The following is a 12,005-nucleotide window of genomic DNA, read 5'->3' on the forward strand; positions in this document are numbered from 1 at the left end:
GCACTGCCGGGTGATTCTCTGTAAGACTGTGTTGACAGCGTCCTTCCCCTGTTCAGAAACCTTTGGTGCTTTCTTCTCTCCCTTGAACTCCAGTCTCCTGTACCTGCCATTTTGAGTATCTGGATTGCACCCACCATTCTAACTTGACCTGATTCCACAAACTTCCCTGTCATAGACCCTTGGCTCCGGACCAGGGAGTCAAACTTTACTACACAGTGATTGAACTCTTGCATAGAGATAAACTTGCAGTGGCTGTCATGGTACTCACTGAACTCTTTAATATTCTTTTGGTTGCAAGGCGCGGAAACCACCTCACATTAAATTAACGAAGAGAGAGAGTCTTATAGGAAGGCCCCTGGGGCAGCTCATGGGATCCAAGAAGTTGCCGAAAAGCTGAGGGAAGGTCAGGACCAGCTCTGGGGATTTCCCTTAAGGTAGATCGTGTTGTGGACCCATCAAATCCCAAGCAGGGAGTCTGTCTCCGTTCAGGTTTCAAACTGTTGGGCAAGAGATCTCATTGTTCCAGGTTGGTGATATGTCTTAACTCCAGAACAGTCAGTTATGGCTGGGGGGTGAGGTGGGTGAGAGTCAGGGTCACATAGCACAGAGCTGGCTCCAGGGGTTTCAGCTCTGTGTCTGGAACTGCTCCCAGAGAAGGGAGCTTCTTTGGAAGGCTGGCAGCCACCCCAGTCAGAGCCAACACGCCTACCTGTTCTTGCTGATCTGCCACCTTCTTGTATCCATCTGTGTTTTTTCCTGCCATTTTTTCTGCTGTGACATCACCTATTGAAATTATGCTCAACTGTCAAGGGTCTACTGAGAACTCACCTTCTCCTGGAAGTTTTCTCTGATCCCTTCAGGTGATACTCACTCTGGGTTCGTACCACCTAGTGTGGCAGGCACATTTTATACTTTGCTGGATTTGATTTGCTAAGACTTTGTTAAGGATTTTTGCATCTATGTTCCTGAGTGTTATTAGTCTGTGGTCTCCCTGTAATTCTCTTGTTTTGTTTGCTTCAAGTTATGCTTACCTTGTGAAATAAATTGGAAAGTATTCCCTCCTCCTGAATTTCTTGGAGGAGTTTTGGTAGGACTGGTATTATTTCTTCCTTTATTATTTGGTAGAATTCACCAGTGAAGCCGTCTGGGCCTGGAGTTTTCTTTGAGGAAAGGTTTCAAAGTACTCAATTTCTATAGTAGATATAGGGCTATTAAAGCTTATCTGTTTCTTCTGTTCAAGTTTTGGTAGCTTGTGTCTTTCAAGGAATTTGTCATTTCATCTAAACTGTTGAATTTATTGGCATAAACTTTTTTACTATATTCCTTTATTATCCTCCTTTTTTCTTTTTTTTTGGTCGTCTGTGCAGCATGTGCGATCTAAGTTCCCCAATCAGGGATCGAACCCGTGCCCCCTGCAGTGAAAGCACAGAGTCCTAACCACTGGACTACCAGGGAATTCCCCTTTTATTATCCTCTTAATATCTGTAGGATCTATAGTGGTGCCCCCTTTCTAATTCATGGTATCGATAGTTGAGGTCTTCATTTTTTTTTTTCCTGATCAGTTTGGCTAGAAATTTATCAATTTTATATGAATTTTATTGGTCCTCTCAAAGAACTTTCTTTTGGTTTCATTAATTTTTTTCTCTGTTGTTTTTCTGTTTCATACTTCATTGATTTCTGTTCTTTATTTCTTACCTTTAGCTCTTACTTCAATTTTAATTTACTCTTCTTTTTGTAGTTTTTTAAGATGGAAGCTTAAATCATTGATTTTTTTATGCGACTCAGTTTATTTTATTTTACTTTTAAAAATTAACACACAATAAATTGACTCATTTTGTGTGTGGTTCCATTAATTTTAACATATTTATGGATTTGTGTGAACACTACTATAATCAGGTGTTACGTTGTAGTTCTATCAACCAAAAAATTCCCTCATGCTATTCCTTTTCAGTCATACCCTCTCCATTACCAGTCATTGATTTTTAAACTTTTCTTCTTTTATAAAATATGATTTTAATGCTGTATATTTTCCTCTAAGCACTGCTTTAGCTGCCTGCAGTAAATTTTGATATATGTGGTTTAATTTTTATTCAGTTTAAAATATTTTATAATTTCCCTTCTGATTTCTTTTTGTCTGTTCTATCACCTGTGTAATTTCTAGCCATATTTCTATTATTGATTTTCCTTCTGGTTTGATTTTAGGTTATATTTGTTATATTTCCCTTTTTTTTTTTTTTGGCATGCCTGATATTTTTTGATTGGCTGACAGTTACTATGAATTTTATGTTGTTGGATGCAGAATTCTTGCTTCCTTTCAAGATTTTTGGGCTTTGTCCTGGGACAAGGTGAAGTTACTAGGAGTCGTTTAAGTCTTCTTAGATGCTTGCTTTTAAGCTTTGTTGGTGCTAGTCCAGACAGCCTTTAGTCTCTGGCTCACTTGGCCCCAGTACAGAGGCCGTCCCCTTCCAAGGGCTCTACTCGATGAGCCATGGTTAGGTAGTCCTTCCACGTTGGCCGCTGGGAATGTGAGCTCTTCTCAGCCCCGTGTGAGCTCCTGGGGTTGTTCCACCTGCCTCCTCCCAGCAGGCCTTTCCCTTTCCTCACCTGCATACACAGGGCAGAACTTAGCGGGAGCCTAAGAAGGAACCCCCTTGCCGATCTGTGCAGCTCCCCTGTCTCTGCTACTGTCTCATATCAATTCCAGCCACTTGGCCTCTCTGAACTACAGACTCTGCCTTCTCACCTCAGAGAGACCGTGAGCTTTGTTTGGGTTTTCTCAGTCTGTGATGAGGCCTGGAAACTTTCCAGACAGTGACCTGTAGCAATCACTGGGCACACTGCCTTAGTTTCTTCTCTCTCAGGATCACCCACCTGTGCTGCCTGTTGTCTTGTCCAGTGTCTCATAACCATTGTTTTAGATGGTTTGCCTTTCTTGGCTGGAAGCTGTAGCATTTAAAAAAGAAAGTTTTATCAAGGTATAATTGATAAACAGTGAACTGCACATATTTGAAGTGTACAATTTGATAAGTTTTGACACATTTAGACACCCATGAAACTATCAGCACAGTCAAGTCAGTGCACGTATCCATCACTCCAAAAGGTTTCTCCTGCCCTTTGTCACCCCTCCGTCCCTCTCTTCTCCCACCCCTCTCCCTAGGCAACTCTGAACTGCTCCCTGTCACTATAGCTTGGATTGCACTTTCTAGACTTTTATGTAAATAAAATCGTGTGATAAATACTTTTTTTTCTATGGCTTCTTTCAATCTGCATAATTATTTTGAGATTCGTCCATGTTGTTGTGTGTATCCGTGGTTCCTTTCTTCTTATGTTTGAGTAGTATTCCGTGTGTGAATGTACCACAATTTGTTTACCCATTCATCTGTGAACGGACGTTTTGGTTGTTTCCAGCTTTTGACCATTACAAAGCTTCCGTGAACACTTGTATGTAAGGCTTTGTATGGACATGTATTTCCATTTTTCTGGACAAATGCTGAGGAATGGGATGACTGAATCATATGATAGGTGTGTGTGTGTTTGTTCTTAAGAAACTGCCAAACTATCTTCCAAAGCGAACGCATGCTCTTACATCCCACCACCAGTGCACGAGGGTTCTGGTGTTCTGACACCCTCACCAGTGGGTGGCACGACCACCTTTTTTATTTTAGTCATTTTAATGGGTACATAGTGGTGTCTTATTGTGATTTTAATTTGCATTTCCCTAACGACTAATGACGTTGAACAGATTTTTAAGTGCTTAGTCTGCCATCTTCTCATTTCCTTTGCCCGTGTTTTAATGGATTGTCCATTTTCTTATTGTTGAGTTTTGAGAGTTCTTTATATTCTGTATACAAGTCCTTTATCAGATGTGTTTTGCAAAGATTTCCTCCCAGTCTGTGGCTGGCCTTTTCATTTTCTTAACAATACCTCTGGAAAAGCAGACGCTTTCAATTTCTGTGAAGTTCCCATGGCACTTTTTTATGCTTTTGCTCTGTTATGTTTTCTCTCCCACTCTGGACCGACGGGCCTCTGAAGGCAGAGACCACGTCGCTCTCAACAGCCTCCTGCAGTACTCAGCTCGGCGGGCGCCTGACACCCGTCCAGTGCTCAGCCAAAGCTTGCTGACTGATTGCCTCTCAGCCGAGTGGCAGCTCCCCCGCGCCGCTCTCTTCCTGGCAGCTGGTGCTCCGTGCTCGGGGCCTCCGCAGGGAGGGTGCTGTTGGCGGGGGTGGGGATGCCCAGCTCCAGGGGGCCAGGGTGCACGTGGGTGAACACTTCATCTTACAGGGGGCTGGCTTTCTGAGCAGGCTTCCTTCCAGGAGCCCCACCGTGTGCTGGGGAGTGGAGAAGTGGTGGCTGACACACCACGCTGCTTCATCCATGATGTGGCCAGAGAAACGACCCTGCTGAGGTCCCGCTGGGGAGCCCACCTCTCTTTCTTCCTAAAAGAGTCGGACTCTGTATTCGAGGGAACTTAATTCCTTCTTCCACTTCCTGCTAATGCTTTTATTTATTCATTCACCCTTCTGATAAATATTTCTGAAGCCATTCTTAGATGCCAGGCACTGTGGTTAATATTGAGAACACAGCGGTGAATCAAATAGAGATTTTCCTAGTGGCGAGTGTGGCTGCTGCAGAGGGAGCAAGGCGACAGTGGTGGAGGAGAAGGCAGCGTTACAGGTGTGATCTGTGATTGTGGAGGAAGCCAGGGGTGGTGGTGCCGGGGTCACTAGCTTGGGTGGTCAGGGAAGGCTTCTCTGAGGAACAGACATCAGAGCTGAGGTCTGAAGAATGGGAAGGAGTCAGCTCTGCAAAGATCTGAGGCAGGAGTGCTCTGGGCAAAGGGAACAGCCTGTGCAAAGGCCCTGAGGTACAAAAGACCTTACAGGTTTGAGGAGCAGAAAGCAGGTCAAGGTGAGGCTGACCAGGTGGGCAGGGACCAGATCATGAAGGGCCTTGAAGGCCACAAAAAGGAATTTAGTTTTTATTCCAGGTGCAGTGGGAAACACCTAAAGGATTTTTAAGTAGAAGAGTGACATGGTCAGATGGAAATTTTTGGAAGATTACTCTGGCTGCTGGATGGAAAGTAGGTTAATGGGGGTGGGGGAGTGAGTCGCAAGGGGGAAAGCTGGGAGGCTTGTGAGGAAGCTGTTGCAGTAGTCCAGGCAAGGATAATGTAGACTGAATTATGGCGCATTGGCCACGGAGATGGAGAAAAATTGGAAAGTTTTACGATACATTTTGGAGCTACAGCCAGGACGAGCTGATGGACTGGATGTGGGGGGTGAGTGAAAGGGATGCTGGGGCAGCCGTGTGTGGCCATTTACGAAGACAGGGAGACCAGGGCAGGAGTGGGGCCGGGGGTGGAGACTTCTGCTTGATTTGGGTGGGAGGGGGCACCACGGGAGGAGTCTGTGTGATGCCCAGGGCCCTGCCTCCTGCCACTGTGTGACTGGTGGTGCCATTTCCAGAACCAGCAAGTGTGGGCTATGAAGCAGGTTTGTAGAGGAAGCTGGAGAGTTCAAGTTCAGCACCCTGAGGCCCAGGTGCCTGGGGCACCCCCAGGGGAAACTGCCTAGCAGGGGGAGCTGCCGCTTGGTTTATGCTCCAGTCTGGCCTGCAAGCACAGGTCTGCATTTGGTCGGGGGCCATTTGGTTGTGGTGGTGGCGGCCGCGGTGGGTGGGTGGGTGGTTGCTGTTTTGGTTAGGCAGCAGGCAGTTAGCTGCACTTAACCTTTAGCCTCTCTTTTCCAGATCCGTGCCCTCTAAGCAGGGCCCCTAATGAAATGGTCTCTTTCTGATAGATTTTCCATCATAAGACAATTTTAACATAAAAGCAATGTTAATAAAAACCAAATATTAGCTCAGGCCTTCCAGTAAATCATAATAGATTAGATGCTGCACCGAAATGAATATCACACAGTGGAAAGGGTTGACCGGTTGGAGGAAGGCTCTCGCTGTGATTCATTCGGGCCCTGTGATGAAGGCTGGTTCATATCTGTAATAGCAGATGCAGCCCTCTCTCTGTCAAGTCTGCAGGGCCCTGGCCCAGGGGAAGGGGAAGGGGGGTGAGTTTTGCAGCTTTGTCTTCCTAAAGGTTTCCCTGCTCCACCCACTAACCCTTCTACTCCCTGCCCCCTCCATTTATCATTGTTTACCCAAGAGGAATCTTGGGCTTTTTGCTTTTTGTGTTTTGCTGAGAAGTTACTGGAACATGGATGAGAGGTATGGGAAAGGTTGAAAGGTAACAGGATAAAGGGAGGCTTTTGCCATGCGGAGAGTTGGCAAAATATCATTTTGGATCTTGACTGACACATAATCAGAACTGGAAGTACATTGAAAATTGGCCCAACATCTGGTTAGCTTTCAAAATAGTTGGTCTATACTCTTCCAAAACTGGCAATGCTTGTGTGACTCCAGCCAAGGAGACCAAAAGAAAGGAAAAAAAAATTTTTTTTAATTAATTTATTTATTTTTGGCTGCATTGGGTCTTCGTTGCTGTGTGCAGGCTTTCTCTAGTTGCGGTGAGCAGGGGCCACTCTTCGCTGCAGTGTGCGGGCTTCTTGTTGTGGAGCACGGGCTCTAGGCACGCGGGCTTCAGTTCTTGTGGCACACGGGCTCAGCAGCTGTGGCTCGCAGGCCCTAGAGCGCAGGCTCAGTAGTTGTGGCACACGGGCTTAGTTGCTCCGCGGCATGTGGGATCTTTCCGGAGCAGGGCTCAAACCCATGTCCCCTGCATTGGCAGGAGGATTCTTAACCACTGTACCACCAGGGAAGTCCAAGAAAAAAAATTTTTGACCATTATTTTTACCTGGCACTATTGTGGTCTTTTTTTTTTTTTTTTGCGGTACGCAGGCCTCTCACTGTTGTGGCCTCTCCGTTTGCGGAGCACAGGCTCCGGACGCGCAGGCTCAGCGGCCATGGCTCACGGGCCCAGCCGCTTCACGGCATGTGGGACCTTCCCAGACTGGGGCACGAACCCGTGTCCCCTGCATCGGCAGGCAGACTCTCAACCACTGCGCCACCAGGGAAGCCCTATTGTGGTCTCATTAAACAGGTTTGTCTGTCTACTTTTTATGTAGCTTTGGTCTGGGTCTGTTCCACCCTTGTCCTGAATGGGGGTTTCCACTAAGGAGGAAGAATCTAGAACCCAGAGGGGAAGCTTAGGAGCTGGTTACCGACATCACGGAGCCACACTCTTCCCTTCTATTTAGGATTCTTTGAATTAGTTAGTTGGGAGTTTGGCCCCCGCCAGTCCGCAGCCCGGTGCCTGTAGGGTGGGAATGATGACAAGGGAGACCCGTTCTGACTCACTGGGGCAGAGTGGGATCTGACCCCGATGGGGAGGGAACCAGGAAGCATGTGGTCTGCTGGAATCTGGACGTGCGAGCACGGCTTCCCAGGCCATGTGAAGTGCATCTGGGTTTCTCTGGAACTCTGGAATTTGTTACTCGGCACTCAGGGGGTTGAAGCAAATAGGACAGTATGTTATCTACAGTGTTTATTTCAGTCAGAGGGAAATGGCTGGCGAAGGAACTAGATCAGGTTTGCAACAAAACCTGCTTCTCAGTGACTGAAAACCTGTGTGTGTGTGTGTGTGTGTGTCTGTGTGTGTGTGTGTCTATGTCTATCTGTCTGTCTGCCTGTCCATCCGTCCACCTGCACGTGTGCCGTTTCCCTTTCACATGCATATCATTGTCATATTGTCACACTGACTTTGTTCATTCACAGCTGTCAGCCACTGTTTTGTTTGGACCGAGAAGAATGTCTTAGAGACTGTGGTGGGAAAAAGAGAGAGATGGGGAGGGAATGAGGCACCTGGCCGAGCAGGAGCTTTGGGAAAAGAGCAGAGATGCCCAGAGGGGTTCTTTACAAAGTTTTGCCATGTGTTGTGTGGAATGGACCCTGCTCTCTGCCTCCCCTTGGCTGGTGGTAAAATCTACTACACATAGGATGCATTGCAACATGGAGTCTATTTTGGGAAAGTGTTGGAAGCGGGGAGATCACCTTGAGTGGCCAGGGGGATGGATGCTGCTCTAGAGTTGGCCATGACAGTCAGATCATCTCACCTGCTAGCTGCCCTCCAGGGGTCCTGGCATCCAAGCCATGTCTGTCCCTGCCCTAGCTTCTGCCTCATCACTTCTACCCAAAGCCCCGACCCCATTCTCCCCGAGCTCTACCATACTCCCTGCCCTGCTCCTTGGCCTGGCAAGTCCTGGTCATCGCTGAGCAGCTCATCCTGCAGAATCCAACCTAGCTGTTTGTCCCCTGCGCTCCCGACAGATAGTTCAGCATGCCTTCTTTGGGCCTTCTAGAATAGGTTGATGTTAGCTTTGGTTAGCTTATTTTCCTTTCTGTCCTTTTGTCCTTTCATTCTTTCTTTCCTCTTATAACACAGCTGATATAGAACTACATTAAACCACGTTCAAAGTAAAAATTCCCATCAGTGCAAGGTAACGACAGGTAACTATTGAACGTGACCGAGTGCTGCTTCTAACTGCGTCCTGACAGCAACCCTGGGATGGGCAGTTTCTGTAATTATTCCCATTGAACATGTAAGGAGGCTGAGAATCCAAGAGGTAAGTATCAAAACAAAATTCCTCCAGCACCTGGCACCTGGCTCTTTCCCCTTCCATCCTGGCCACAGTGCAGCAAGAGCCCTGGGAGAGAACGAGCCCAAGGGCACGAGGAGGCCTTGTGGGGCGGGTGGTAGCTTTTGTCAGACCAGAGGGCAGGCCCCTCTCAAACTGTTGCTCTGGTCAGCTCACCACACAGGGGGTGCCACCCCCTCCCCTGCTGGATCCTGTCCATCTCGGGAATCCACCTAGTTCTGACTGTGCCTCTAATGTGGTCTGTGACCTTGGGGACGTGACTTAACATCTCTGGGCCTTAATTTCCTCACTAAAGGAAGAGGTTGCATTGGAATCTCGTCCTGTGAAGTCTTGAGGTTTTTCAGTCCCCATGGTTCCCCCGCTTCACGGAGGATGGAGCTGCCAGCCGAGGAAGGTCAGGATAACCTTGGCAGGTTTTTCTTCTTGTTGAGAGAAGATTTTGCCACAGATTTCCTCATTTTTGACAAATTCTAGGGGAGTCAGGGCAATAATAGACAAGAGACAAAAAAGGGAACTCGCCATGGAAATTCAAGAGCTGGTCCGAGTCTGCCTCCCAGGCCGTAACAGCTGCCGCTGCGTTCCCGAGGGAGCCAAAAGCTGGCCCCTCGCACTGTCGTCTTTGAAGTGGGATGACGGATGGGGGGTCATGGAAGTGGGTGATGTGCCGGGCAGGCCAGGGAGCCATTGTTTTCCCCAGAACTGCTGACTGACAGTTCCCAGAGGGCCAAGAACGAAAGGGTAGAGAGAGATTCACACAGTGTTGACATTTCTGGAAAAAAGCAAATGCCAGAAAGATTCAGTTGATGTCCTTCTTGCCATTTAATAAACCAGAATGCTTCAGGTTAGACATTTAGCATCAAAACGAGATACAGAATCCACAAATCAAATTTTCATCACAATCAAATTTTTGGATGAAGCCACATCGGTGCGTTGTGAGAGGGGGACCTGCTTACCTCCAGCCCTCGGGCCGCCTCCACCCGTGTCATCTCCTTGGCTTGACTTAGCCTCCGGTTCAGAGTTGGAAGGAACTCAGTAGCACAAGATATATTGTTATGCTTTATTACGTCAACGTGTGAGTGTGGGAGTTACTTAGAATCCAGACAATCAGCTCCTCACTGCTATCCTCCACTATTTTGTCAGGGTTCTAAATGAAGCATCATCTAGTACTCAAGGAGCCATATTTCAAGAGTTCCCAGAATTGCCACCATCCCCCATTTTGTAGAATAACAGGAAAAGACGTGCTTCAGGCACAAACAATCCTTCCAGCTCCCCAGGCGTGGAGCAAGTGAAATGTTTGTTTCTGCGAGCTTTTCTGCAAGCCTGGTTTTCCAGAGCTGGGCTCGGTGAGAAGAGAGGGATTTGGAGCACTGCCTGTCCCACACCTGGCCTGGCGAAGTGACCCCAGCGGGGTCGTCCTGTCGCCCTGGCCCCCAGGTCCTGCTTTAGGAAAAGTGATGCCTGGTTTAGTTAGACTCTGAGTGCGCCCTCTCTCCTTTCCCAAGCCCCCCCCAACCCTCCCCCTCCCCCTCCCCCACCGCACCCCATCTCATCTTTGTCTTTGAAATGCTATTAGATTTCCCTGGAGGAAAAGTGATTCCTCTGCCCCTTAAGCGTAGACCCGTAGATCTGCTCTGTCAGTTTTGTTGCATTTGCGCCTTTCTGTGAGCCTGGCATGGGGCTTCCGCCTCTGTGCTTCCCACGCAGGGGCCCAGCTCTCCAGTTTGGCGTTAAGAGCTGGAGATGCGATTGGTGGGCATGACTGTAGGTTCCTTTCTGTCTGGTCTGTTTCCCCCACTGTGGGACGGGTGTCACAGAGGGGTGCCCTCGGGGGGTGCGCAGACCAGCCCCGAAACGGCAGCAAAGCCCGCAGTGCCAGAGTTTCTCCTTTTCCCACCCGCTTCCCGCTCCTCTGACTGTGCCCAGGAGCATGTCACAGTCGGGCTAGCGTGACCTCAGCACCTTTCACGCGCCTGCCGATCGCCCTTGCTAACTCAGAGCAGGCCTCGGGCCACAGTGAGTAGCCAGTCAACAGTCTTTGGCTGAAACGTAAAAACTTTGTCTCTGTTGGTATTGCAGCCATGCTGATTTCCCATTTGCAAGTAGTGTTAGAAAATGTATGTTTTAGGGAATTCCCTGGCGGTCCAGTGGTTAGGACTTGGCGCTTTCACTGCCGAGGGCCTGGGTTCAATCCCTGGTCGGGGAACTAAGGTCCCACAAGCTGCGCGGCGTGGCCAAAAAAGAAAAGAAAAGAAAAGATATGTTTTAATATATTTACTTAAGTTCCAGTTACAGAAAACTCTGAGGTGAGTCATAGTCGAGGCAGCATGCGGTCATGGCAGGAATCATGAAGACGGACCGTGGACGGCCGAGGTTGAGGAAGCCCCGCTCAAAGGGGCCTTTCAGGACATGGAGGGCACTCAGTATGGCAGCTGCGCTTACAGCCGGCCCCTTCTCTCCGTTCCAGGCATGGATCCTGAGAAACTCGAACGGATCCAGCTGCCGGTGCCCACTGAGGCCGAGAAGACGACCTACAACCACCTACTGGCTGAAAGACTCATCAGGATCATGAACAACGCAGCCCAGCCAGGTGCCCGGGCGTGCAGGCGGTTCCCAGGGGTGGTGGAGTTATGGGGACCAGGCCCCACACTGGCACCAGGAGCCCTGGCTTCTAGATCTGGCCCTGCTGGGAATCCAGGCAGACCTCAGCCATTCCCCTGCCACATACCCCCGTGTCCTGGGCCACCCGGACCCCTCCCGTCCAGCTGTGTCTTCGTCTCGGGGTCTCCTCCTCTTTCCTTCCCCCATGGTGTTTGTGCCAGACCCTCTCTTTCTTCTCCTTCCATACTCAACCCTGCTTTGGTCAGTTTTGCCTGTGTCTGCAACCCTTCTCTTGGAGTGGCCCAAGGCCACATTTGAGCGTGAGCTAGGCTGAGAGTATGAGTGAGGGGGAAGGTTGATAATACGAGACGTGCCTGGTGTCTGGCACGTGTCAGCCTAGTTCTGAGGTCTTGGCCAGCACCGACCTGCAGCCACAGTAGGGGCTAGAAAGAGCAAGTGGAATGAACTAGCACAGTGATTCTCAACTGGGGGCAGCTTTGTCCCCAGGGGACATCTGGCAATGTCCAGCGACATTTTTGGTTGTCACAACTTGGGGAGGGGTTGCTACTGGCATCTAGTAAGCAGAGGCCAGGATGCTGCTAAACATCCTACAGTACACAGGACAGGCCCCCACAGCAAAGGATTATCTGGCCCCAAATGTCAATGGTGCTGAGGCTGAGAAACCCTAATTGCAAGGCAGGGAGAGAGGCCATTGGGGTGTGAGTGAGTGCGCAGGAAAGGGCCGGACGGAGATGCAGCCTGGTGAAGAGGGAACCGCTGAGCTGAGTGATCAGGAGC

General features: G+C 49.0%; 1 protein-coding gene across 10 annotated transcripts in view; it reads left to right on the top strand.

The window, feature by feature from the left end:
* Window positions 1-12,005, top strand: part of CLEC16A (C-type lectin domain containing 16A) — a 210,485-nt gene that overhangs the window by 76,803 nt on the left and 121,677 nt on the right. For all 10 annotated transcript variants that reach the window (XR_010836636.1, XM_059036137.2, XM_059036134.2 and 7 more), the window contains one exon: window positions 11,074-11,196. Coding sequence is in view for 9 of the 10 variants with exons in the window: in XM_059036137.2 (XP_058892120.1) it covers window positions 11,074-11,196 (123 nt within the window). In the remaining variant the exon portion in view is untranslated. The remainder of the gene's footprint in view (window positions 1-11,073; window positions 11,197-12,005) is intronic.

Source organism: Kogia breviceps, chromosome 14 (assembly GCF_026419965.1).
Source record: "Kogia breviceps isolate mKogBre1 chromosome 14, mKogBre1 haplotype 1, whole genome shotgun sequence".
NCBI classification, from domain to species: Eukaryota; Metazoa; Chordata; class Mammalia; order Artiodactyla; family Physeteridae; genus Kogia; species Kogia breviceps.